Below are 26,107 nucleotides of genomic sequence, written 5' to 3' on the forward strand. Positions count from 1 at the left end.
CACCGTGGAGCTGGATTGAGTCCCACTCAACCTTTCTCATTCATATCCACTCCCAGGAAACTGTCCGAGCCGGCATCTTACTACTCAGTCTAGTGGTTCTGTACGCAAATGCCATGCACACTAAAAATAAACTCCATCAAATGGTAACTACATGCCAACACAACCTCCTTTATCAACATGTCAGATGATTTATCACCTAATTATCAACTCCTGTCGACCTAGTGTTTCGCTTTCTACTAGATATTGACTGGCAGATAGTGATGTTAGGTAAAGCTGAGACTTTCAGCCGCATTCGTGACTCTCTGAAGAGAGCTTATTACGTGGAACTAAGCCATCGTACCTGGATCTTGGCTCCATCTCGAAGTTCAGAGCGAAGATGCAGGACTACGTAACACGCATATTCGCCGATCAGATGACTCAGTAGGATATAGGGTTACATGACTTATCCACCATAAGATGCCTTAAGGTGCAACTAATCCAACCCGATGGTAGAGGGCTACTCATCTCCCTTTGTAGGTTGGATATGTTCGGCTGATAACCTTCAGAGTGATCTCACGCTACTTGAAACCTGACTGTAACATGCTGATGATGGTAGGCTTTAGTTTTCACAAGCTTTTACAATATCTCGATACCATGCAACCAGGGCAAGAGGTAATTGCAGCAAGTTCACCCAACCGAACACAATGTAGACGTACTATGCATAAACTGGACCAAATACAGGTGGCTGACCCTGCAATAACATTCTATTTACGGGTTCTCCTCCAGTTAGTCATCTGTTTGGTGCAATTCTCCCTTCACTTCCTTTTCTACACCATCACCCATAGGTTGCTCTTCCGCTCAACGCCCTTCAATATAAATCCATATGTGTACATCACATTGAGTAATCGACGAATCCCAGCACAACCTTAAGACTTTGTAGGTGAAAAACAGGATCACAAACTGCTTAACATTGATGCACCCGGAACAGTGCAACCGAACGGATCGTTGAAACAGAATTAAGAAGCTGCTGTTACAAACCGATTCGGCCAAACCAAAGTAGCTTAGGATTCGAGCTGGAGATAGCTCAGTGGTTAAGGCGTCAGCCTACGGACCGGAAGGCCCGAGATTCGGGCCCAACATTAGTATCTCGACTGCGCTCTTCTTGGATTTGGCAACCTGGCCGTATCCCAGCCCTCATGCAACCCGGTTGCTTTCACAGTTACTGTGTGTGATGCTACGTCTTGGCTTGTTTCAGTAGGAGGGAACCGGTCGTTCCTCAAAAACGACGGAAAACCTACAATGCTCTTCACAACGATTGAAGTAGAAGACACTGCTCCTTACTCTTCATATAATCCGTTAGTGGGCTTTTATCTCCTTGGTTCCTCATCAGATAATCAAGTCCCCAACCCATCTTCCTATATACGTGTTCACGGTACGCGGGAGCACTTGATGGCTCACCTACCATCCACCGTCGTCCGTCAGAAACAGGCTCCGAACGCGCCTTCAATATCTTGATGTGGAGTTTCTTAATGGCCGCAATAGTTCTGGCAGAAGGATGAAACACATGCAAACACATACCTGGTGCATATTTCTCATTGACACAGAGGACAATTCATTTTTCAGGGAAGCTTACCTGGCAAGTAGCCATAATCAACATGGCCAAACGTTCACTCATACATCAGCTTTGTCCCACCGCATTGTCATCGATTGCCTACCGTTATTCTTGGTGCATATTTTTGTCTTCTTCGTAGCTATATACAGAGAGACAATCTATAAGTGAAAGATAAAACAAATGGAAAAGGAAGACAAAGGAGGAAAACCGCCTGTTGTTCATTCGTTCTCGTGTACTCCTTGACAGCAATACACCAATTGTCAGTACTGGGACCTAACGGCCATTTTAGAATAAGCGACCCAACAGCCAGCTACCTGCATTCACCGACGCGACCAAACCAGATGCTTAGCCGGTGCGGATTTTCAAGAAACGAATAATCGTACTAGGTCCTCTGAAACTACGGTTTCAGCGGATTCCTTCCCAGATAGGAAACTATGGGTATGCAGACTGTATTCGGTGTAACGTCTCTACTGAAATTCACATCAGAAGGCCTGGTAAACCAATAAAGATGGATGGATTGGAACTTGAATCATGAACGAGTTATAGAGTGTATCTAGGAAAGGTGCGAGTAGTTTTACTTTGAAAAAATGCTAGGGTGGAAAGGATGAACGGCTTTATTCGGACACAACTACACTGAAATAAATTTCTTTGACTGTGTGCATCTATGTTAGAAAAGCTCCAGGTTGCGACCACTAGGGCTAATGCTATGGAAGCTGTCGTAGGTGTCTGGAACCGGAAGTGGGGCAGTCTTAAGGTCCGTGGTATATATACGCAAAACGCGTTTGAACATGCCATCTAAACGTGTAGGAGAATTCACGGAGGATACAGACGGTCAGTGTAGTTCCATGTTCTACTTTCCCCAGCATGCTTTCGTCACGGCTTAGCTAGGGTGGCTATGCAACAGAATTGCTTCTTTTCAGGGGATATATAAACTTGGGATAAAGCGTAGCGAAGTTGTGTGAGCCTAAGTTGGGAGAAATTTGCGTAAGCAGACCAAAGATTGTCGCTATCAAAGGATGGTTCATTCTGAGTGAGGCCGAATCATCAGGAATATTACCTACTTCCGAATTCCTGTGGTAGCTGACATTTTGGGCGGTTATGACATTTTTCGTGAATAGTAAATAGGACGGATGAGGTGGGTTTCGGAGCGCTAAGTACATAATTTTATGATAGTTGCTGAGGAGGAAGTTGAACTTGGCCCACTGGACGCGAACTTGACGACTTCTTAGAGAACGGGATGAGGTGGGTTTCGGAGCGCTAAGTACCTAATTTTACGATAGTTGCTGAGGAGGAAGTTGGACTTGGTCCACTGGGCGCGAACTTGACAACTTCTTAGAGAACAGCGGCGCTAGATAGACCATTTGTTTGACCATCAGCACTCGTAAGATCTTTACGGCCTCGTGAAACGTTATATAGAGAAGCAACAGGATTCGGACCGCCTGTTAACTGGGACACAACGTATCGACTCGGCATGCAGCGAGGTCATTTCCATTGGACACCCATGCTATGGAAAGATCCATGGGTTGAGACGGCTCAGTGGTTAGAGCGCGAATTTACTGAGCGGAAGGTCTGTGGTTCGAACCCGACCTCTGCCTCTCGACTTCCTTTGTCTAGGTTTAGGCAACCTGACAGTTTCTCAGCTCTTGTGCTTTCTTCGAGTGACCTGAAGTTTATGCACCGAAAAGGTGTTAAAGTAGAACGACTATCTAGATAGGTCGATTTATATGGATGCATCCGGAGAGCTCCGCTTAGACCCACATGCACCCGCAAGCCTGGGAATATTAAGAACATATTACACTGAGAAGTTTCTGTGACATTCCTTGCTGAGTTAGCGCATCAAGGAGGACAGAACTCTCAATAGGATCGAAAGCTTTTCTGCAGTAGCGGAATACCAAAATTGTGGGTTGCTTATATAGTAACGTTTTCCGAACGGCCGACAGATATGTTCGATGCAGCCCCGCAATTTTGATGTTCTGTTTGCTGTTTTCTAGCCAGTGTATCACCGAACGGCATAAGGTGACGAAGAACAAGTGACGCCAAGAGTATCATTACGACTGGAGTCCAGCTGATCCCTCTGTGGTCACTGCATCCATCACGGACCCTGTTTTTGGAAGTGGACACTTATCGATTCGCCAGAATCATCTTTAGCAGTCTCTTCTCCTCATAGCAAGGGAAATGGATCAGACATGCGCCAGCTGAGGAGCTCAGTGCCATTTGATAAAACGTATGCAGTCATAAGCCTCCGATGCCACAAGGGGTTGCAGATTCATAGTCCGGGGTTCTACTGAAGTTCGGTAATGTCAGTGAACGGCAGCAATTGACGACGGGAGTCGTTAAAAATGCTCCTTAGCCTCCAGTGCCGGTGTGCACGCAGAGTTTCAGTTGATGTCTAATAACTTACTGGCCTAAATTACATTCAGCGCCAGTGAGAACATCTCACCGAGTTTGAGTCAGTGTCAGTTATGCCTGATATTTAGTGCTTGAGGGGAGTTGGTCGTGCCTTGTCGCAGGCCTAGCTCCCAGCACCGTGCAGTGAAGTGGCGATCTTGTTCTGGTGCGAGTTGACATCCACGGTGAAGCGGTTGGAGAGGAGTTCGGAAGATTTTTCCGATAAATTCGTTTAAATTCAGGAATTCCGAGTCTCCAAGTCCCCACAGGAGTTGTCCGCCCCTTGCACTGCTGGGAAGAGTGAAGATAAGGGCGACTTCAGGCGAGTATCTGATCAGAACCTTTCCAGGCGTTAAATTTTTTTGCCACCCCCGATTAAGATGATGACGCTTATGACGCGTTTGCTTAGTACGAACATGTGACAGCACTGACACCATAGTTTGGTTTTTCTATAAAAATGCAGCACTAAATAATAGTAGGCTGAGGATAGAGGAAATCGTATAACACTATTCGTTTGCAAGGAGCCGCAGCTAGTGAAAGATTCCGATTGACCAGCAGCGCAATCGGCGTTTGAGTCCTGATGAGCGTCTTTGAGCTGGCTGCAGGCCATCGAATGCGGTCTCAGAATGGAACAAGCAAAAACACTACGGGGCAAATGCGGTACATTTTAGTAAAACTGATGAGTCTTGACTAGAATGTATTCCACAAAGTACCTCACATTGTGCTCTTCAAGCGAGGTAGTTGTTTTCGAAAAAGCAAGAGGTCAAGCTGAGATTCTGCCTGCTACCAAACAGTTATTATAAAATAGTCACCGGTCAAATCCCACATCGTCATCTCAAATGCCTTGGCCAGAACCTGAAACTTCAGTCTTGCTGAGACGCTGCCAATCAAAGCTACCAGACAAGATGTTCTAAGGTGTAGTATACTCAATAAGACAGTTTTTTCAGTTACGATACTCATCATGTTAGGTACTCATTTTTGACTCCATTTCGCGTATGACTGGCATGTTCCATTTCTCGTATGCGAGGCGGGTAAACAAATTGCTGACGTTCCGTGACATGTCTCTTGTCCTTGCTTAAAGCGGTTTCAATTGGAGTCATTTAAAAATGCATATTTACAGGTTTCAAAAGTGGTACGCTTCTTACCACGTCATCCTCAGTTGCCCTGAGTTTATGTTATGGTTATAAAACCAAATTCCATGGTAAATTCCCCGAGTGTGTTGGCGTAGTTGACTATCTTTTTTGCGGTGGTGTTCACTTTTAGTAGTTGAGACTAACTTTCACTAGTCATTCTTCACTGTCTCTTTCGAATCATCTGCACAATCAGTACAGTCGAAACACTTATCCAAGGCATCGGTGACAAACAAATATCTTCGGATATTTCGGTTGTTAACTTGGATAGAGGCGGCCCAATGTTCCTCCCAGTAAGTTCATGATTTAGTCTCTGCATCTTAACAATGTGCCTCTCACTGGGCAATGCAATGTGTGCCTGATAAAACGTTAACACTCATTTTAGTTATTGTTTAACTTTGCTTTATTTTATTTCTTTTTACTGCTGCTGAGGGAGCCAGCTTCTGAAGCTCAGTGAAAACTCAGTGCGATTCACTTAGTGGCTCTAACAGCTTTATGGCAGCGAAGCACCGGTTGTGAGTACTGACGTTATCCTGTCTATGATGGTGATAAGCAGTCCTAACCTTTTCAAAACTAAATACAGTCAACCGGGTTCCAGCAGAATATCAAAAAGTAGTTGAACATAGCTACCCTTCTTGTTGTTCCTCTTAAACGTTGACATCATTCGTTAAGGCTTTTCTTCTGATGGTCATTGGTGCGTCCCACTGATGGCCCGTGTTTTTGGCTTCGCTCACTTGGTTGAACCCTCTAGTTCTGTACTTGTCGGATAGTAAAAGCTGACACCTAGCGTTGTGTCCTCGAGCAAAAGCAATGCGGCGCAGGGGATATTGCTTGTACAGGAATTTCTTATTCACTCTAGGTTTATGCCCCAGTGATACTGCTGGTCTTGCTCCATCAGTGGGAGTCAATTGGAGATGTCCCACCGTCTTCGCCGCACCCTCCCATGGCAACAATGACACCCACAAACGTCTCAGTCAGTATCACAGCTTGTAACTTCCACGATACCTCGAGTCCACTTGCATGCTTGCTCATACGTGCCGAATTGGAATCATTATCTAACGAACTGAATGGGTCGGAGAGAAGCTACCTCCCACAGTCTCATTGTTATGCGAAGGCATTTGAAATTATGAAAACCCATCAAAAGAATGGACTAGAGGATATACTGCGTGATTCCCAAGAGACATTAAACTGTTCTGAGTTTCCCGACTCATCATGGGCAAGAAGATACCATTTCATGTCTGGTCAAGTCGCTTCCTTCATAGGCTTTACACCCGTGGGCTTGCGAGAAAAACATGAATTTTGGATGCCGCTCCAGTGGTTGATAACTCTTCAGTTAAAGGCCCCTCTTCAGTGTCGATTACAGTTTTTTGTGTTGGTATTTGCATATTATTCGGCGCTAGGATGTGTGAAGTAAGAGGGGGTTGCGTGAGTTCCTTTTGCATTGGACCTTGGATCTAAAACACTCTCTTTGACACCGGTGCGTGTGTGTTTGGTTGATCTAACCTCATCAATTACTCGCTCGCCTACTGTACAACAATAAGTCAACAGGCCTGTCGTTGAACTTAATGTGACTGATCATCGAGAGACAGCTTCTATCTTCAGTGACCATGTTTCTAATGTTCCACCTTTAGATTTAGTGGAGATTTCTTACTGCAGAGTTCCATCAATAAATCTTGTATGTTTTGCTTGCGCCCGCATGGTGTTTTGCATCCGGGTGATATTGTGGGAATTCATTTCTGAAAACTGGTGATTGCAGGAAAAGAACCGTTTTTTTGTGAACCATCCAATTCAGTAATTTTGGTACCGGGGTAAGGAATGCTAGATTTTACGAATACAGCCCCTGATGTGTTAATTCAACATGGTATAATTTTTTTATCGTCCTTTCAGTTTTTCTGCGCAAAAGTTCATACGGTTAAGTTATTTAAATTGATTTCCTGAGTATCCCCCGTAGGTGCTGGAACCTAACAAGTGGTCAGAGAATGCCATCTTGAAGCTAGTGATAGGTAGTGCCCCAAGGATCATCCGAGTACCAAATACTACTTTGTATTTTGTCTCTGCGAATAAATTTACGAAGGAAGGGGATTGGTGTACACTTCGCCCTATGTATTCCTTTGTCGATCTTGATTGGTTCACTGGTTCAATAAATCCTACCTATAAGGCTCCAGAATGGAATAGGATAGTAAACTCTGATTACACAAAACATTCTTCTTTGGTGAGCGAATGCCTTTGGACGCGTACATTCGCAATAAATCACCGTCTGCCCAATGAGAGGGGAGACATTTTTGAGGGTCTTTTTGGATTGCTTAGTAGTCACACTTAAACTTTGTTTATTTGTGAACTATTCCTGAAAATCAGTCTTTGGTGCTATCATGTGTACTGGTTTCGGTTACAAAGAAAATTGTATGATGCTTGTTATCCTGATTATGAGTATTCGTTGGTCAGCGATTGGCTGAACTCACCTCATACTCGTTCTTGTGATTACACTGGTGCCAAACGCACTCTTATCGACCTAGAGAGATTTAGAGAGATTTAGAGATTTAAAGTGAAAGTTAGAGTTAGGAAGAAGACTGTCGGAGTAAAATTTACTCCCACTGATGCGAATAGGTATTTCAAACACTGAGGAAGATAACGGCTTATGAAACCCAGGTCATCTACCAACTAGGACGACTAGGCAGTCATACTTTGATCAACGACTGCATTCCAACACATTGACACGTAATTAAAACGAGTTCAGTAGTGAACGTACCAGGTTGCGGCATTTTACATATCCCGAGCCTACTTTTTGTGACAAAGTACCAGTCAGTATAAGTGGCTATCGATTTTTGTTTGCTGAAACTTTTTAAACGATTCTTTTGCATCGTCTTCAGTAGCACGTTAGTCATGGTTTGAACCCAACGTCGGCTTCTTGACTGCTCCTCTCTAGGATTGGGTGACCTGACAGTATCTAAGCTTTCTTCGGGTGACGTGGAAGCTGGGAGCCGAAATGGTGTCACAACTGAACTGTTGTTTTTTTTCAAATGAACGTATACTTTACACTTTGGCGTCATCCTCCGAGGCAGTAACAGATCGGTGGGCAGCGCACTAAAGCACACATGGCCTCGGAATTTAGTAGTATCGGTATAAGGTTAAGAAATGCTGGTTTTAATCATCAGATGGTCTGTAGGGATGGTTCGACCTTCGTCGTGCCCTCGTGGTGACATGTAGTACAGAAAACGGTGCTTCACTAAATGGAGCAGCGGAATGCATGAGTTATAGCTTCTCCTTAGTTGACTCATGTACCACAGCGTCAAACGTCAAAGTCCCTAGTTGTGACTTGTTTTTCTTTGACACTGCACACGTCACAAGTTCTATGAGGGAAACGACCAACTGGTGTGCAAAAGACCGACATACGATCCCTGTGGAATCAGCCGACAAGCATGCAAAACGCACAGATCGTTTCAGTGTTCCCAAATGTAAGAAAAAACAGTGCACAATAATAACGTAACTAATGTCAATCATCATCATTCATTTCGAAACCTGTGTGTCTGGAAGGGGGTCCGCCAAGATTGGCGTGATCACATACTTATTTCAGAACTTGGCACTGTGACATCATAAACCCCACCTATCAAGAGATGACGGCGTGTGTTCTCGTGAAAAGCATCCTAATAGTCGTAATCCGGAATGCACGTTTCTATCCGATCAACCTGCCTAAATAGTTTACAGACGGAAAATAGGTTTCACCATAATCTATCATTGTGATCGACGCTATCCATTTCTATATCGAAACCATAGGGGGATGAGCCGAAATCGCGTCAACCCATGTGCAGTGATCGGAAGTGCCTATGCTTGCACATTCTCCCTACCATTGGAATGCCATTTAAATGTGGTGAAGACCCAGCTTATCGCCCAGTCATGCTTTGATTTCCTGACCGACCCGGCATGCCAACCAGAACATAGTGACGCTGGAAGCTTTTATCCCATGAGTTTAGTAGGTGGAATGCATAATGGCAGTGTTGTGGAATATAGGTAGCTAGGGTGCGCTGATTGTTTGGTTGTCTGTTCGCCGAGCTTGGCAGTTGGATTGCAAACGTTTCGTCACTATTTGAGGTGACATCGTCAGTGTGGGGTTGAATGGGATCCATAGTATCTGTACAAACCCAAAGGAAACAAAATTATACTCATTTACATATCAATTTGGCCTTGATTGGGGACTCACCTGGAACCCAACTGAATTTCTCGTTTGTGATATTCTTAAGCAACTGCATGCGCTGCACCAGGTTGCCTCATGTTTTTGTTGGTACGATACTCGAGAACACCATAAATGAGGGATTCTGCGCGGTTCCGGGTGAGTCTTCCGTCAAAAAAGCGTTCAGTTGCAGTACCCTTCCGGTGTCTAGCTGCCCTGCTACCCTAAGGAAGCACGAGGGCTGGGATACTGCCAGGTTGCCCAAGCCTAGACAGGGGAAGTCGAGAGGCGGAGGTCGAATTCGAACCACGGACCTTCCGGTCAGTAAATTCGCACTCTTACCAGTTGGGCCATCTCGCCCAAGTCTTCTATCAAAACTAAATTGATATGTAAATGAGTGTATTTGTCGAAATATGTCCGATTAGGGTTCAAGTGCAGCATGAATTTGAGGAGAACTCGCGGATTGCACCTACCTGATGAAGCCTAAAAAGAGTGAAATTGGTCATAAACTATCGAACAGTTTGCAGCAACCTTATGAGTCTGAAACAGAAATACGTTTTACGGGTGTGGGTTTTAATTGGCTCTTTTGTTTCATGTCTGTTTGCTTTTGTTTCGCTGGGGATTCGATATCTCGTGCAGTGGCACCTCGAAATATATTCTGTAAAGTGATAGAATTCAATGACCCAACTAATTCCTTCACTGAGCCGTGTTCACGATCTCCCTGACTGTTATTTACACCATTTTACTGACATACTAGAACACATTTTCGTCAACCTAGGTGTTTAATCCCTCCACCTATATCATCTTGTTTAGCCCACCCTTCGAAGCGATGAGCCGGTAGGCGACCGCTACTGTACACAAACGGCTACTGGCTACCACCTGAGGATTAATGATGCATAGAATGCCTCATCAGAACACAAGAAGCTAACTTAGCATGGGCACGACGTAGTTACCTCACTTCATTTCGGATGCCTCTTTCGCCTGAGAAGTCCATTTTTCTCTTGTCTCCCATTCACTGCGGTTGATGACAGGTATTGGTCCAGCGTTGGTTCTGTTGCCCTAAGCTGTAGACGGCCTGCAGATTTAGACCCTAGGCACGGGCTAAACAGCATCAATCCAGTTGACCACCTTCACGACAGTTACTCTTAGTACTGCTAACTCAAAGTGTTATGAAGGGTGAGTGCCAGCCCTATGAGATTACTGGTAGTGTTTTTTTAAGTTATGTTGCTTACTTACCCGTTCCAACTAACAACCTACTGAAATCCATTTTCCTCCTTTTTTATGCTTTCCATCTATAAGTACCAAAGGATAGAGAGGGTTAGGAATTCCTGGTGGAAGCCCGCTTGGATATTGTTGAACGGATCGAATACCATGTCATTTGTATAATGGAACGTTTAAAGTAGGAAAGATAAGATGTTACAGTTTGACGCTGATTAAAGCATTTCACAAAATTCTAATTGGTACCTACTTCCTAGATTACTTGCGCCAGTTTCATCATAATTATTAGCTGGATACTCGAGAATCTCATGTGCTTCTGCTTACGTGCCTCCAATTTTAATGCCATTCATTAACCACGTGACTGTGATGCGGGTAGCCTGTAGTGTGCATATAGAAACGAGCCTTGTCACGGACAGATTTAGACGCCGATTGTTTTCATATTCTTTCTATGTCAACAGAAGGCTTTCGAATATAAATAATCCCCCTTTTGCGTAGGTACGACAATAGCAGCCGTTTGCGAACTTGCTCTGTTATTTCGATTTAGCTGACTTTTGATCTATGCATTTGATGTATGCGCTTATAAACAATGATGTGCAGTAATCCGCCAGTTTGGGGGGACCGTATAACCCTTAGTATATATTAAGGAATTCGGTTGGGTAATAGTAGGCATACTTTAGCGGTTCATACAGTCACCTGGCACTTCACGTGGTTATCAAATGCACTCATGCTTCAATGATGACAGTCTTCGTAATACGGGCTTGTTCCGCGTGTGGGCACGTGATTGCTGAAGTGTATCACTATACAGGTAAAGTTTTGGGCCTTTACACCCAACATCGTCGGTGATAATACTTTCTTTTCATACGTAATTGAGGACATTGCACTACTCGGTTTCCGGAACCCTGTACCACTGCGCACTGTCGGTGAACAGTACGCAGTTAAACTGACAGGAAAATCGAATAGGGTTACTTCAGATATTTTTTTTACGTTATCGTGAAAACTTCTACTCCTATCAGATGAAAAAACTCGTCTCTCTACAGTGAGTAAATAGACTGAATAGAGATTTGTTTGAGGAATACCCAGTTCCCAAGATGGACTCTTCAACGACTCTATACGATCGGTGGGTCTAATAAATGAGTTAATACTCTGCTTCTGCCTCCATTTGTTCTTGCCTGGGTGCAGTCGTAATCAAGTCGGTATAATCAACTAATCGGTTGATTTTTCTTCCTTTAGGTACTCATGATTTCCTTCACACCAAATTGATTTCCTTTTCATTCATCCTGCCTACACGCCTACGCAGTTATACCACTGACCTATCTTAATGTCTGTTGTACCGGCTTTCGAATTGTCTTGTTTGTTTGATCAAAGCAATTGAAATTAAATGCGACCATTCTTTAGTATGGAGGTATCACCTATCTCGTGTTCTCTCACCATGTGCTAGCACTCTGTTTTCCTTTAGCTCTTTCAACACTTGTTGGGTTTGTGCGTTATCCTAGTCACCGATATCAAATGTGATTTCCAGACAGCAATTAGGGCCACCGACTATGTTCAGTCGAATCGGGCTGCCTGAAGAGAACATAATTTACTGCCATAATTGACTTCTTGTTTATATCTCTTCTAAATGGCCACCATTATAATGGAAGGTTGATTCAGTTGGGTTAGAGAAACCCTTAGCTGACAGATTGGCAGCGTGTTATCTTGTGGGAAGGCAAATTGGTACACTTCTTTTCTCTATGCTTCAGTCTGTAAATGTGTATACTGCATAAGAAACTACCTTGCATAGGAAGCTAGCGGTCACTTGGTCAAAATGAGACAATGGCTGTTTCATCTCTGCTGAACTTGGTGTTTGCGTGCCCTTTGGAGGGTTTCTTTTGACCGAAAGCCGAATAAACCGCCTCCCATTGCATGTGTGGAGTCCCTAGTCGGTTCTTGCAATAGGTTTGATGACAATGACCGCAGTGATTGAACCTGAAAATTCCATATAAACGCATGAATTTCTCCGCATAGTCCGTGTATGGTCATGGGTTGCTTGACTCAGGTTGATGTGTTTCTACTAGGCGACGATACTGATATTCCAGGGGAATATCCAAACTGGAGTCCGCAATACACAGTGTTCCTCGTGATAGTTTTCTCGCTAATTAGCTTCGACTGAGCAGATTTGATAGATTTTTGATAACCGAGGGTTTCTTTCTGTTTGTTCCATATGATGGGGTATACCGACGCAGCTGTAGCGTGACCGTGGTCAGTGGTTGTGGAAAAGCGGTGGCATCGGTCCTTTACTGTCATATGATTATGAAATGTGATCACGGGAATAAAAGAATACCGTAATTAGGAGCGAAAGGTTGCATCTCATTACGAAGGACTTTGGGCAAACCAAAACACGGATGAGAAACTGGTCCTTTTTAGTAGCACACCATCATAGTAATACTACACAAGAGTGACAGTCCTTTTAAATCTCCTACTTCTCACATTTGCTTGCGTTCAGGCTGGACACCCTTCAACGAAGAATCGATGTACAAACTCAAGCTAGGAATTCATCGCGTGCATGTACTATCGTAATCGGATGTAGAGAGATTTGTCTGTATAACGTTGAAAAAGAAGAACGGAAGCAAACCGTTATGAAAGAAGGGGTATTTTGGGGGCTAATCTCTGGAATCGTGCACTAACTTATGGTTTGTCGGAAAAAAACGTCACGAATTCACCAAGGTGTGGCTTCGATAGGAGAGTTTCCCCAGTATGAATAGTTGAAACTTAAAAGCTGTCTCTGTGAAGCCCATCGTTTTTCTACTTTCAGGGTTCGAATATACCATGTTCGCTTTTTGAGTTGGTTTGACAGTGTATACGGTTTGAAGTTCCTGTCCTCGACTATTGACCGAACTTCCCAATCTCCTCTGCGAAAAGTCATCTACCGTCTTCAATGAGCAGCCATCTACCCCACCTCTCAAAATCATCGGTGAACGAAACTGTGATAGCTAGACCAACTGTACGATAAGCACAGCTGATAATGGTGATGATCTCGCTAAAAGATCAAAGGTACGCGCCATGGTGCTGTACACATATGAAGTGTGGGTCGTCACAGTAGAGGGTGTTGACCGGCAACCGAGATTGTCCCTTATCGGTTGACACCAATCACGCGACTAGTTCCAATACTGTTTCTAGAACACTCTAGAATGGCTCCGGTTTGTCTACGGAGGCGATAGCGATTGACTCGCGTAGCTCATGTCTTTGTACTCGGAAACTGAAACTTCCATGGTCTGCTCACCTGACTGCTGGCCGTTCAGGCAAATCGATCGTAACTTAAACATTTTTCATACATTTACTCACGCACTCCACGTTATGCTTGTTTTATTTGTAGGTATCGTTTAGGTTTGTCTTTATAAAATTGTCTTTGTTGGCGAGAAGGAAAGGTCGCGAAAACATTGACGCTTGTCACTCCATGTTCTGAATTTCACAGTGACTCTGCGGGGATTCATGCACTCGTAGTGACAATGCACTAACACCCTAACGGTGGGTCAATGGGTAGTTCTCGATGACGTGTGTATGGTGCTGTACTGGGGTAGGTGCGCTTTTACGGTGTAACTCAAGGGAGTTGACGGATGACGCTCGCACATAGATGATGAACAGGCTTGTGGTGCCGGTCCCCATTTTTATGGCGCCTTCTTTAGACTGGCTTGCGACAAGGATGTATTTTCCTAACAATACAAGTTCGCTGGCCTCGGTCTTCCTTGTCTCTTCGCTAACAGTCGAAAACCATAGCCAACAAGTCCAGTACGTTCAGCGAAGATGCGCGTGGTGACGCAGTAAAACCCTGCGGGTAGCTATGGTATGCTAACGAATCACATATGAAGAAAACCGCCAACGATCTATTGCCTGTTATCTCATTACGTGAAATGCGCTGATAGGTGAATGCCATGAAAGGCATGATAAGTGATTCTCTGCTTGCTTTATGCTAGTTTGTCTACGTCTGAACATTTTGAATCACATATTTTCGTGTTTCCCTTAGCGAACTACTTATAACATCGTTTACCACTCTGGTTGGAATGATTTATAACCGCTTCTTATATTTTGGGGGGTTTCAGTTGGTTATCGTTTGAGTTTTCTCTTTGTGATGCTCAATTTCCCTCGCTTTATTAGTGGTTCTTCGAGAAGTTTTGTTTTTAGAGTTTTCGTGTGTTTTTGGACTCATTCCGTATTCACGATAGCACGATCGATCGATCGTGCTTTCTATCTATTCACGCGTAATCAATAGTTTGAGAAGTCCAGTGGCAACCAGAATGCACCTTTCGTGCGGTAGCACATAGAACTAAGTAAACAAGTTCACGTGACATTGGACTTTTCTCACCCGGGTACCTCCTGTTTTAGAAAATGATGTTAGTACAGAAAGTTCAGCAGTCCTGATGCTTTTGTGATGGGTGCTTCCTCACAGCTTACTTGATACGACAATTCGAGGCGGATACCAGACCAAGTACCAACAATCAAGAAGTAACTTATTTGTAACACATTCAAAGCCCTTCCGAATTAGCACGTGGCTCCTCCCATTCAAAACTACACCTTACTTTGAGAAAAAAACCACTCTACCTGAGAATTCGGTTGTATGTGAATTGTATTTTACGATCCATAATGCTAAAATAGCCTACAGAATTGTAATGCCACTCTATCACGAGGTACTTAAGTGGATATGGCTTCCTAGCTCAATTACCTGGGTTAGACCGAAACATGTGTGCGCCACTATCCCCGTCCTCACTGAGGAGGTCACCATCAATTTGAGACCTTCATACATCATTGCTAGACTATCTGTCTTGACAAAGCCTTCGCCACGAGAAGGACGTGTTTACACTTAGAATCGAACATTGATACAAGACCAAGTTCTTGACAACGGTTTTGTCCTTTTTGGGAGTTTTCAAGCTTCTTATCGTGAACAAATTTATGTCATTCCGTTTTCCTTCAAAGCCGTCAGAAGCTCACCGTTGACGATTCGACGGTGGGATGAAACTGCATGTAAACTGCGTGTCGCTTTTTCTGTGTAGACTGAGCTCATCTTGTTCGCCTAAATTGAAAATAAACAATTCGGGTGACGAAGTATCGCCATACTGTGGGTAATTTAAACTGCATATAAGTGGGAACAATGAAACTGGATGAGAAACGCTGCTAATGTATATCCTCAGTGGTCTACTCATCGCAGATTGATGATGTCTTTTTCTCGGATGGTTCTAATTACGTTAGTACAGTTCTGTGTTGCAGTGTCCAGTTTTTCTCCTTTTCCGTTAGTGATGTTCCTGCTCACCCGGCATAACCTTAGTATTTTACCATAGTAGTAGAAACAATTTATTTTAGCTGTTCGTTCTGTTAATCAGTTTCTCCAGAAACAGGTCAGAAAAAGGCATTATCTGCGGGATGCTTGCAATCGGATTCGTCTACTTGGTTACAAGTGCAAAATACTACTTACACAGATGAAGGATGTGAGAAGAAAGAGGTCTTTTTGAAAGTTACGGCAGCGCTGGATGTCGAGGTTACCAGAGGGAGTAAAACCGACGAGTGATAGATTCATGTAGAATGTGCGGGATGCTGTTGGTGTCTCCTGTTTTCCCTTATTTTTTCACGCTCTTCCGATGTCTGGCATTCTAATCTTCAACGTGTCATTCAGATCGGCTGTTAACATAACTTGATTGTAGTTTCAACTTGATATGCACAAGATGACAGATATTTGTTGGAAGGATGTTGAGGCCAACCGATAGTGAGCCCGAAAATCAACATGTTACAGGGTACGTGACGTCCTTTATGATTCAGCACGGAAAGGCGAAGCTTCCACGTAATTCTCAAGTTTCCAAAGGCCGCTCTCCTGCCTTTCGGACCATCCAGCTTACTCGAAGTCCATATAGGCCTGGCTATATATAGGCCTTTTCACCAACCAACATTCTTTTCATGTGCAGGGCAATCCTATAGGCAGAGATCTGAGAGAGGCACAGTGTTCTCGTTAATTAGCAGGTACCGATCAAGGAAATGTCACAATGAAATACCACTTTTCCTACTTGCTGTTTACTGAAAACGGGACAGCCAGGTGTCCTAATGAACTTCATCTGATTGAACCGCCTGATGTTCCTGTACTACAGAGGTACCACCCAGAGCCATGAAGTTTACTCCATTGTTATTTCGCCTTTGGTTGATTCGCTTACCAATACGAAAAAGCCATACAGAGATCTGGGCCGGACTTTTGTCAACACAGCACAGCGCCCTATCCCATTCAAGACCCTGTAAGATGTGATTTTCTGCCAACCTGATTCTGTTTCTCGTACTTCCCAACCACCCAGTGCTTCTCCATTCTCGTATGCTTCAAACTGAAAGACCATTCGGCATTTATTGATCACGTCTAATACCCAGGTGCAGATTGTTGACCTTTTCCCATGTATTTATCTTTCTTTTCTCCAGTTACTTACTTTCTAATATCCTACAGTTCTTCCGGTAAGCTTTCAGGTTTCATGGGAAACGGATCAGCAGATCTTTCATCAAACTTTCCGGCCAGTCAATTTCCGTTGCTGATTCCGCTATCTCTGTAGACACCGGATTTCCCCATCGGCCACAAATAACGAGGATTGGCTTCTTTTTTGTGGAGATTTCGTCCTGTAAGTGAAGCCAATCTATGCTGGAAAGCCGAGAAGCACTGTACAGCTGTTTCATCCTTATTGGGAATCATCAGCAGTGCGCATCTCACGAAACTCCGAAGAGTTTCGAACCCGCGACCTCCCGGCTAGTAGTTTGAACACTTAACCGTTCGGCCACGAGTGGCTGATCAGCAGTGTGATTAACTCGCACCTAGACAGGATATAGCGCCGCTCATCCTTCAATCACGGGATCCACATCACGCGGTCACACGTGTCGACTGGCTCCTCGAGCAACGACTTCTCAGATAGAAGTTTCACTCATCGGGTGAAGTTTATTCTTCCACTGAGCTACTTATAGATTGTTGGTAGTGTGAGGAGATTTGGGATTTTTTGTTGTTGTGGGATTTCGTCCTGTAATTGGAGCCAATCTATGCTGAAAAGCCGAGAAGGACTTAGAGCTGGTTTCATCCTTATTGGGAATCATCAGCAGTGCGCAGATCACGAAACTCCGAAGAGTCTGGAACCCGCGACCTCCCGGCTAGCAGCTTGAACACTTGACCGTACACGTGTGACCGCGTGATGTGGATCCCGTGATTGAAGGATGAGCGGCGCTATATCCTGTCTAGGTGCGAGTTAATCACACTGCTGATCAGCCACTCGTGGCCGAACGGTTAAGTGTTCAAACTACTAGCCGGGAGGTCGTGGGTTCGAGACTTTTCGGAGTTTCGTGAGATGCGCACTGCTGATGATTCCCAATAAGGATGAAACAGCTGTACAGTGCTTCTCGGCTTTCCAGCATAGATTGGCTTCACTTACAGGACGAAATCTCCACAAAAATCCCAAATCTCCTCACACTACCAACATTGGCATCTTTACTTAAGTGGAGTCCAACGGACTGTGACATTGTTCATCTCGAGAGCGTAACTCACTAGTAAATGCTACTGGTAGTCAAGAACACTGCAATGTGATCTCCCAAAATCCTTTGGTTGAGCCGCTGTGCATTGCTGGGTTCGAATGCAGCTCATGGAGAGTTGTCTAATGAATAAATGAATTAGTCCCATTGCACTCTATTACCATGATCGAAAGTAATTGTACATTTAATGTGGTTGTTTCAAGCAATGTATTTATGCAATTTCAGTGTTTAGATTCAAATCGGATGAGACGGTTGACAGACACCATAATGCATGTACACACAGCATGTCTTATGAGAGGTTGTGGCTCGGCACAGAGATAAGGAGATCCGAAGTCACACTGTGCTTTGAAGGTGGGTTAAAGCTCGAAGGTAGACGGGCGAATTGGGTAATAGTTTGTACACCAATATGGTTGATAAGCATTGTTAAGTTTTGACTGACCAGCAGTACGATGGATGCGTCATCATCATCATTAAAGATAGCAACATCAGTGTTGACACTGACGCTTCACTACCGTACAACCACAGAGTTTACCTAGCTATATTTAAAGCCTTGGAGTGAAAAGAAAGAAGTGTGGGTGAAGAAGGGGATCTGGTTGTGGCTTATTGCAAACATTCTGAGGTGCCCAAACATACAGGCATTCACTCGGACAATCTGGGAAGAAGCTGACAGCACGAGTACCACTGACATCAGCCGCCATTTCATGCGATGTCTCCAGCCAGGGTCACGATGACCTCATCCTGGCAGTCGTATGGCACCAAAAACACCCAAACTTTTCGTAATCTCTTTCACACCCTTCTGCCAAGTCATGCGTTGTTAACTTCATGGTTTCTGCTATTCTGAAGGGGGCGTGGAAAACAACACTCCTCTTAGTAGACGAGGTTTCAGCGCGCGTATCATACAGCCGAGCAACCGAAGTTGATGGAGCTGGTTGTTTCCAGCGATAGAAGCACCTGGTGCATAACAAAATACCCGATTTCCACTCGTTTTTATCGTTATGAATCCTCTGGCGCCATCCGACATCAGCAATGCTTCTGAATACCCCTCAAATCATCTGCCCACAGGGGCCACGGCTTGCAATCATACCAAAACACAGTCTGGTACACTTGGCTAATGAGGTCAAGTGAAATGCCCTCTTGACGCCGAAAGTAAACGTGATTCTGACATTCGGGATTCGTGCACTGACTTCATCAGACGCACTTCGGTCAGAGCTAATCCAACTATCGAGGTGTGTAAAATTCTCAATAACCTCGTGATTTCCTCTGAATTGCAAGTATCGTGTACAGAGACTGAACGTTCTGAAGCATGACTGTAGAAATTTCCCACGACCTCTAGGGACTCTCCTTGAATTATAAGGTAAATGTTCAGAGACTGCACGTTCTGAAGCATGACTTTGTACTTTGAAGGTACTAGGCGCATGCCGAAAGATGAGATGAGGGTGGTCAGTCCTTTCGTGCTTCACCTGTCCTCAAAGATGATGACGACGTAGTCTGCGTACTCCAGATCGACAAAGTCCTCACCAGCAGCACTCTGAACATCGGAGTTTTGAAGACTTTCAAGCGTTCGCCTATTGTTTTATCAACGACAAAACTGAACAAGAATGGAGGGAGTGGACATCCTTGTTGGGTACCCTTTTTTTCAGGTAGACTTTTGGAGAGCTCACCATACACTCACGCTCAGGAGTATGTGAATGTAGGGATTGGATTATGTTCGCGAATTTCTGGGGCATCTTCCGTTGAGCAACTATAGTTAACAGCAAGAACTGGTCGGCAGGGTCGGACGCACCTTTGGACTCAGCTCTGTACATATGGCGTTGCTTTAACACCTGGCGGAATGCGAAGATGTAGTGGACGTATCCTCTACCCGATGGAAACCTGCCTTGATGCTCACGGATCAAAGTTTCACATGCCACCCTAAGCCGACGAAGGATCAGTGACGCTGGAGGCGTTGTTACAGCGAGGATCAAACTCACATCTCCGTGGTTACTATATTCATCGCGAGTACCCCATCTCAAAATGAACCTTGTTACGGACTCACCCCCGTTGTCTGTGACGGTCCCTTTCTCCCAGGTGGACGCAAGTAGGCTAGGCAGGTACTGACTGAGAAGCTTAACGCCATCCTTGAACAGGGTAGGTGTAAGGTCGTCTGGATCAGGAGCACGATGATGCTTGAACACTTTTGAGATCAAAGGGGGTCCATATTCACAGTCCACCTTTCTATTGAAGGCCAGGATTCTGGTTTGGAGATATCAGGTCTCTAAATGAATGGCTGTTCTGAATACTGTTACCGACGGTCCAAAAGTTCTTCTGCTTTACATCAGAAAGCCGTTTTGGTCCTTGGTAGTTTTGCTGACAAGATGCCCTCGACCACCACTCGAACGGATCAGTTGGAATAACCTGTGGACGTGTCCCGATTTTTTCGCACGTCCACTTTTTTATGCCTTTCAGGTCCTCTGAGCTTCGCGGTCTTCATGGCCACTGCGCTTCACCTGGCGTCGAACGATGCGTCGAGCTGAGCTGTGTTTGCGAGCAAGGGGAACCCGTTGCTGGACCTCCAGCAAAACCACGGTCCTGTTGGAGATCCAATGTTTGGATGGCGTTGGACAGGTTTTACCACCAACAGAAGTTCCGGCTCTCGGTAGCGCTTTGTATATCTTTTCTCAATGGCCGTTTATATTCGACACCGGGCCGTCCGACAAGCGTTCGAGGAGCCATTTCCGATAGTTTTTTCAGATTTCTGTGACGGCTAGTTTCTCATTGGCTGAGCGAGCTGTGCGCCTTTTTCGTAGACCTGAAAAGATCAGTGAAAAGCAGCAGCGTATACGTCAATGGCCAGAGTGCGCTCTGGTGTTCCAGAAGGAGCGGCAGGCGGTGATCGACCCTCGCCATAGATAACTGACGGCGATGTGGTCTATGTGGATTCGGCACTGGTTCGCTGATATGCGTCACGTGGACAAGCGATTTCCGCTGTCTCGGAATGATCGGAACATATCTGAAGAAGACGATCTTCGTTGTCCGTGTGCCTCATATCCAGTCCAAGACGACCACCCAATCAAGCCTCAGCAGTGCTAAGACAAAGTGGTTAGAGCGCAAATTTACTGGCCGGAAGGTCCGTGTTTCGAACCCAACCTCTGCCTCTCGACCTTCCCTGTCTGGGCTTGGGCGACCTGGCAGTATACCAGCCCTCGTGCTTCCTTCGTGTGGCATGGCAGCTAATCACCGAAAGAGTGCTACAGCTGAACGATTTTTTTTATATTCTACCTACCTGAACATTCATGTCACCAGCAACATAAATGGTATCTGAGCTTTTAATCTGTTGTAAAAGATTACCTAGATCGTCGTGGAAGCACTCTTTGGCAGATACAGAGCTACATTCAGTTGGGGTGCAAGCAGACACAATGAACAGTGTGCGATGCGCCTCACTTCCCCTAGATTCTCTCACAGATTTCACCAAACGAACCACACAGAGGCGACTGTCAACGGATATCAAATCAAGTATAGACGCCTCCGCTCGTTCGCTCACTACAATGCCCACGCTGGCACATCCAATTGCAGCGCCCTTTGCATTACCAGAGGTGGGCAGCCGGAACCGGGAAAAGAGTGAGGGACAGTCAGTCGACAGACAGCATCTACCAACGGGGAGAGAATCTAGCGTACGATCAAGGGCCACCTGTTGTCCTGGTCACTCCAGTGTACGAACACTAAAACCGTCAAGTAGACAGGCTTTTGGCGTTTGAAAACAGGTTGCTACTGAAGTTAAACATATAGTTGCTGCGGCTGAGCGTGATGCATGGCGAACAAAGCAGTCAGTCCTAGTGCTGAGAATTGTGAAGAGAATACTCACGTTGGTGTGTAATAGATTAGAAGAGGGAATATGTGAAAGTGTAAGAAGGAAAGCGTCAGCAGTAGGATGTTTTCGCTTATCCGTCCTGGTGTATGCAGCAGGTAAGGTGACACGGTTGGTGACACCACGCGACGGCCGATATGGCATGAGATTATTCTTAGTTGCGTCGAAGTTGCACGTCGACCGCATACTTCCATGTGGCCCAAACCTAGACAGGACGGTTAGGGTCCTCAACCAAAACCTTTGGCTCGAAAGCCTGATCGCAGTGCAGCAGTGTTGAGCGGGAAATGCCAGTGCATTACCATGTTCTAACCCTTACCTTGGAGGGCCAAAGACATGAACTGAACTACTACATTACATAACCAGCAGAAGCTGGTTTGGAAAATGTTATGAAACAAATGGCACGCAAGGCGAATGACGAATGGAACTCTAGGATTCAGCTCGAATCTCTGCGGTTTTCGGAGCTATTTGCGACTGAGCAATACAGTATATTTTGTGGTGGTCTTATCATTCTTTTTATTGTCAAGTTGCTTGGAAGGGTAATTTTGCTGCACGCGAAGAAATAACTTACAGACTGATGTACATTTTTACGGGTACTGTGCTGTATTAGAACAGATTTTTCTTCGTTCACTTACTAAAGAGTTTGTTTTCTTTTGTAGCCCAGCTAACGCACATCGGAAATGACACTGTACGGGAACGGTCAGCTGGTTCTAGAAGAACAGTACGATGCTTCCTATCGATTCACCGAAAAAGAAGTTCTGCGGTATGCCCAGTCCATCGGAATCGATCCGATCAACGAACCTGAGTTAATGCCTTTGGCGTACGAGGGTCTGAATGCACCACTACCCAGCGAGTGGAAACCGTGTGAGGATATAAATGGTGACATTTACTACTTCAACTTTGCCACTGGTGATTCTATCTGGGACCATCCTTGTGATGTTTACTACAGACAACGGGTTGCACAGATAAAGGAACGCAGAAAACGAACGAATTTAAAGCAATTACATCGAATTTACCCAGGATCCGTAACGGATGTCCGAGTATCTCAAACATTAAAAAGACCACCGAAGAATCGAAAATACACCAGTATGGACACACGGCACGTGGGCGGGATCTCAGCACTCACATCTGAGGATGGGTTACACAATCAGCGTACAGCGCTCTCCGGACGGGCTATGAGTTTGCAAGATGTACGCATCAGCTCAGAAGACATTCCTGTCGACAGCCTAGACACGTCGGGTGTTGTAAATGACTTTGAGTTCCTCACATCGAGCAACGGTTTGAAGACTAGGTACCGTACCTCTTATTCATCGCTTGACCCTGTAACAACCCTAAACGAAGAACAACAGCTGTGTTCCGCCTCTACAGTTGGAAGACATCGTGGGCCGTCGAATCTTTGGAAAGGTGCCACTCTTCCAGATATCCGACCAAGAAGCCGTCCAAACGATTTTCCACATGATACCTTAGGCGATCCACTTCGTGCTCGTTCAGCGCAAGATACGTTGCAGGATGTCCCCCATATAAAAGATCTCCGATTTGTGAGGGTAAAGAGAATGAATGAGCGCCTCACTACACCTGATTATGTTCCATTAATTGAGCTCGGAAACAACAGGCATTCGGTGAGCTCTCCTATTCCGGAAGAATCAGGCAACAACTCTTTGAATAACAGTTGGAACTTGGATGTAGGCGATACCAATGCTCAAAGTGGGGTAGTGGATACGAATCTGGAGATCTCGACAACAAAAACCATTAATGGCACCACTTGTGAAACACCGCCAAGTTATGGGGGTAAGCCTGTTGGTGCTATTACTACCGACAACGGACTAGAGCCTTCTGACGCTGATAACGCAGACAAACAATACAAGCACAGTGACACTTTGGGAAACCAATACTTCGAAAGAAGAAATCACCATGTGTGTGATGTTTCAGATAGACGTCGCAGAATGCGACAACGTCCTCGGTCATCAGTGGCAGCCGATGCATGTCCCACTTCCCAGCCTGGAGCAACACGGTCCGATGTGTTTCATGAGCCTTGGGAAACTGGAAACCGGCGTCCAGTCAACATTTCGGGAGTTCGCTGTAAGGGTGAAAGCCCCAATAACTTCACAAACGACCAGCGTTCAAGACTGATTAATGGTCAACCTTATCCTGCGATGCAACACCAGACAAGGGAATCCATCCCGATGTCTGCCGACCCTTTATTTCACGATCCTTTTTTTGACAATTCCTCGTACTTCAATCGTCTTTCCCAGGGTAACACAACTGAATCACCTGTCGTTCTGCAACAGATCCTTGCTTCTCTTCAGGAAATAAGCCTGAACCTGAACCGGATTTTCGCCCAAGAAGCTGACCAGCGACGAGTGGCATCAATGCTTGACGTTTCGTATATCCCCAGTGGAACTGATCAGGTGGAACGGGGACGACCTTACAGTCCACTCGCAGCGATGCCACGGAATAATATGTCTTCGTCACCCTACAGACATAGCCGACAGCTAGACTGGGACAGAATTATGTTGCCCACAAGGTTCCGGCGAAATCAACAGTTCAGGCCAGTTGGGTACGTTGTACCGCGTCCCGAACAACGAGCTCGATCTGACACACGAAGACAGATAGAGGAACACTTGGAATGGCTACAGAGGGCACGCAATGACTTCCAAGAAGTCACCTCAAGACGTCAAAACTGTCAAGATCAAACTGTTGGCTACATTGGTGACTAGGTATTAAAGCCCACAAGACTATCTATCAGCTAGGCAATGAAACTGTTGGTAATGAAACAGACGGTGCTCATTTGGATCAATTTATTTAAATTTGCCTTGTTTTATAGAATGTATGAGATACCCAACAGCAATGTGATATTCTTTCATGTGTTCATAAAAATACAGGAAGAAATTTTGCGTACATAACCGGTCTCATTGATATTTTCTATGGAGCTTATTCACTTTTGTTTAGGTACCGTGTCCTGAGGTAGAAATTTGAGGTAACTGTCCGATAAGCCGTATTATCTGAAGCCTCATCTGCATTTCGATAACGGAATGTCAATGGTCAGCGTACACGTTCACACACTCCCGTTGAACATCAAAGGCTTAGGCAACATATTTTTCTGACATTACTGCTTTGTCAAGACAAAATATTATGATACATGACTTCCGTAGTTATCAGGTTCAATTTGGACAGACAGGACACGGACGCAGTCCTTGGGAGATGAAACTCTTAGTTTATAGCCCATAAACTGAACTAACTAGGAGCTCTTCTGAAGAATTTATTAGGCTAATTTTGTACTACATGTCCACGTGGACTCCATTCACCGGAATATTTGCGGTCACCGCCCTGTGTACACGACATGGTCGATTATGAGATGAATCTAACCTTCGTTACCCCCAATTCGTTGTGAGGAATAAGCACACTGATCAGTGAAACCCGCCCGAGCCATCTGGAATATTCAGCCGCGATTGAAGTTATTCTTCTGGTGAAGATCTTTCTACTTCTGAAACAGCTTGTACGCGAATTATTAGGGCAGAGGGCGGCAGTCAAGCCGAAAGCTGTGTAGGACTAGAACTCGAGTCGTTGGCCATTTTTACCAATCTGAAGTATGCTTTTGGCAATAAGCTTGGGTGTCATGTGGAGATCTACAGCAGCCATATAGAGCTTCGGCGCCCTCAGTATCTGAAATCGACGGACGAATAAATACCCGTACAGTAGTCCTCCGCCCGGAAAGTGACTTCTGAGGAATCACCACGGGGAATGCTTTATTTTGATCTGTTTGGAATTCGGAAGTGGACTTGTATTTCACCTAAGCTCAGTGTGCCAACTTGCTGAAATCTGCCGAGAATGTGGAATTTTAATAGAGTGATGTTCAGAGACTCTTAAGTGTTTCTTGACTGGGTTAGTCGCCTAACGCTATGGTAAGGCATCTCCTACTAAATTCCTGTTATCTCCAGTTGTGGATGTGAAGCTCATTACTGGATAAGTTGAACAGCATCTGTTGTCGCTTTGCGTTGATGCATTTGTACAGCTCGTTTTCCAAAGCTAACCTGTCCATTCGCTTCCAAAAGTACCTAAGAAAACGTTATATTCTAAATGGACTGCGGCATAAGGTGGCGAGCTTCAAGTCCATCAGTAGTCAAGCTCTCTCCATCAGAATTCTATACATCGTTCAGTGGAACCACTGATTCACGCGAGTGGCGCACGTGGGCAGTATCGGGAATGGCATACCCAGTTCTGTTCAGCTGGCTTAACTAGGTCAAACAGATTCAGATTGGCTTGGA

The 26,107-nt window shown here is 45.0% G+C and overlaps 2 protein-coding genes across 2 annotated transcripts in view; both read left to right on the forward strand.

The window, feature by feature from the left end:
• Positions 1-21,602, forward strand: part of T265_07780 (hypothetical protein) — a gene marked incomplete at both ends in the record, with an annotated part of 43,372 nt that extends 21,770 nt beyond the window's left edge. The window contains 2 exons of the mRNA XM_009173392.1: positions 16,916-16,948; positions 21,443-21,602. Of these exons, the coding sequence (XP_009171656.1) occupies positions 16,916-16,948; positions 21,443-21,602 (193 nt within the window). The remainder of the gene's footprint in view (positions 1-16,915; positions 16,949-21,442) is intronic.
• Positions 21,603-22,522: 920 nt separating this feature from the next.
• T265_14380 (hypothetical protein) lies at positions 22,523-24,556 on the forward strand (the record flags this gene model as incomplete). The annotated part of the gene is made up of 1 exon (XM_009173407.1): positions 22,523-24,556. A coding segment is annotated over one exon (2,034 nt), but the record flags the coding sequence as incomplete, so codon positions are not given.
• Between the last annotated feature and the right edge of the window lie 1,551 nt (positions 24,557-26,107).

Source organism: Opisthorchis viverrini, assembly GCF_000715545.1.
Source record: "Opisthorchis viverrini unplaced genomic scaffold opera_v5_188, whole genome shotgun sequence".
Lineage (NCBI taxonomy): Eukaryota > Metazoa > Platyhelminthes > Trematoda > Opisthorchiida > Opisthorchiidae > Opisthorchis > Opisthorchis viverrini.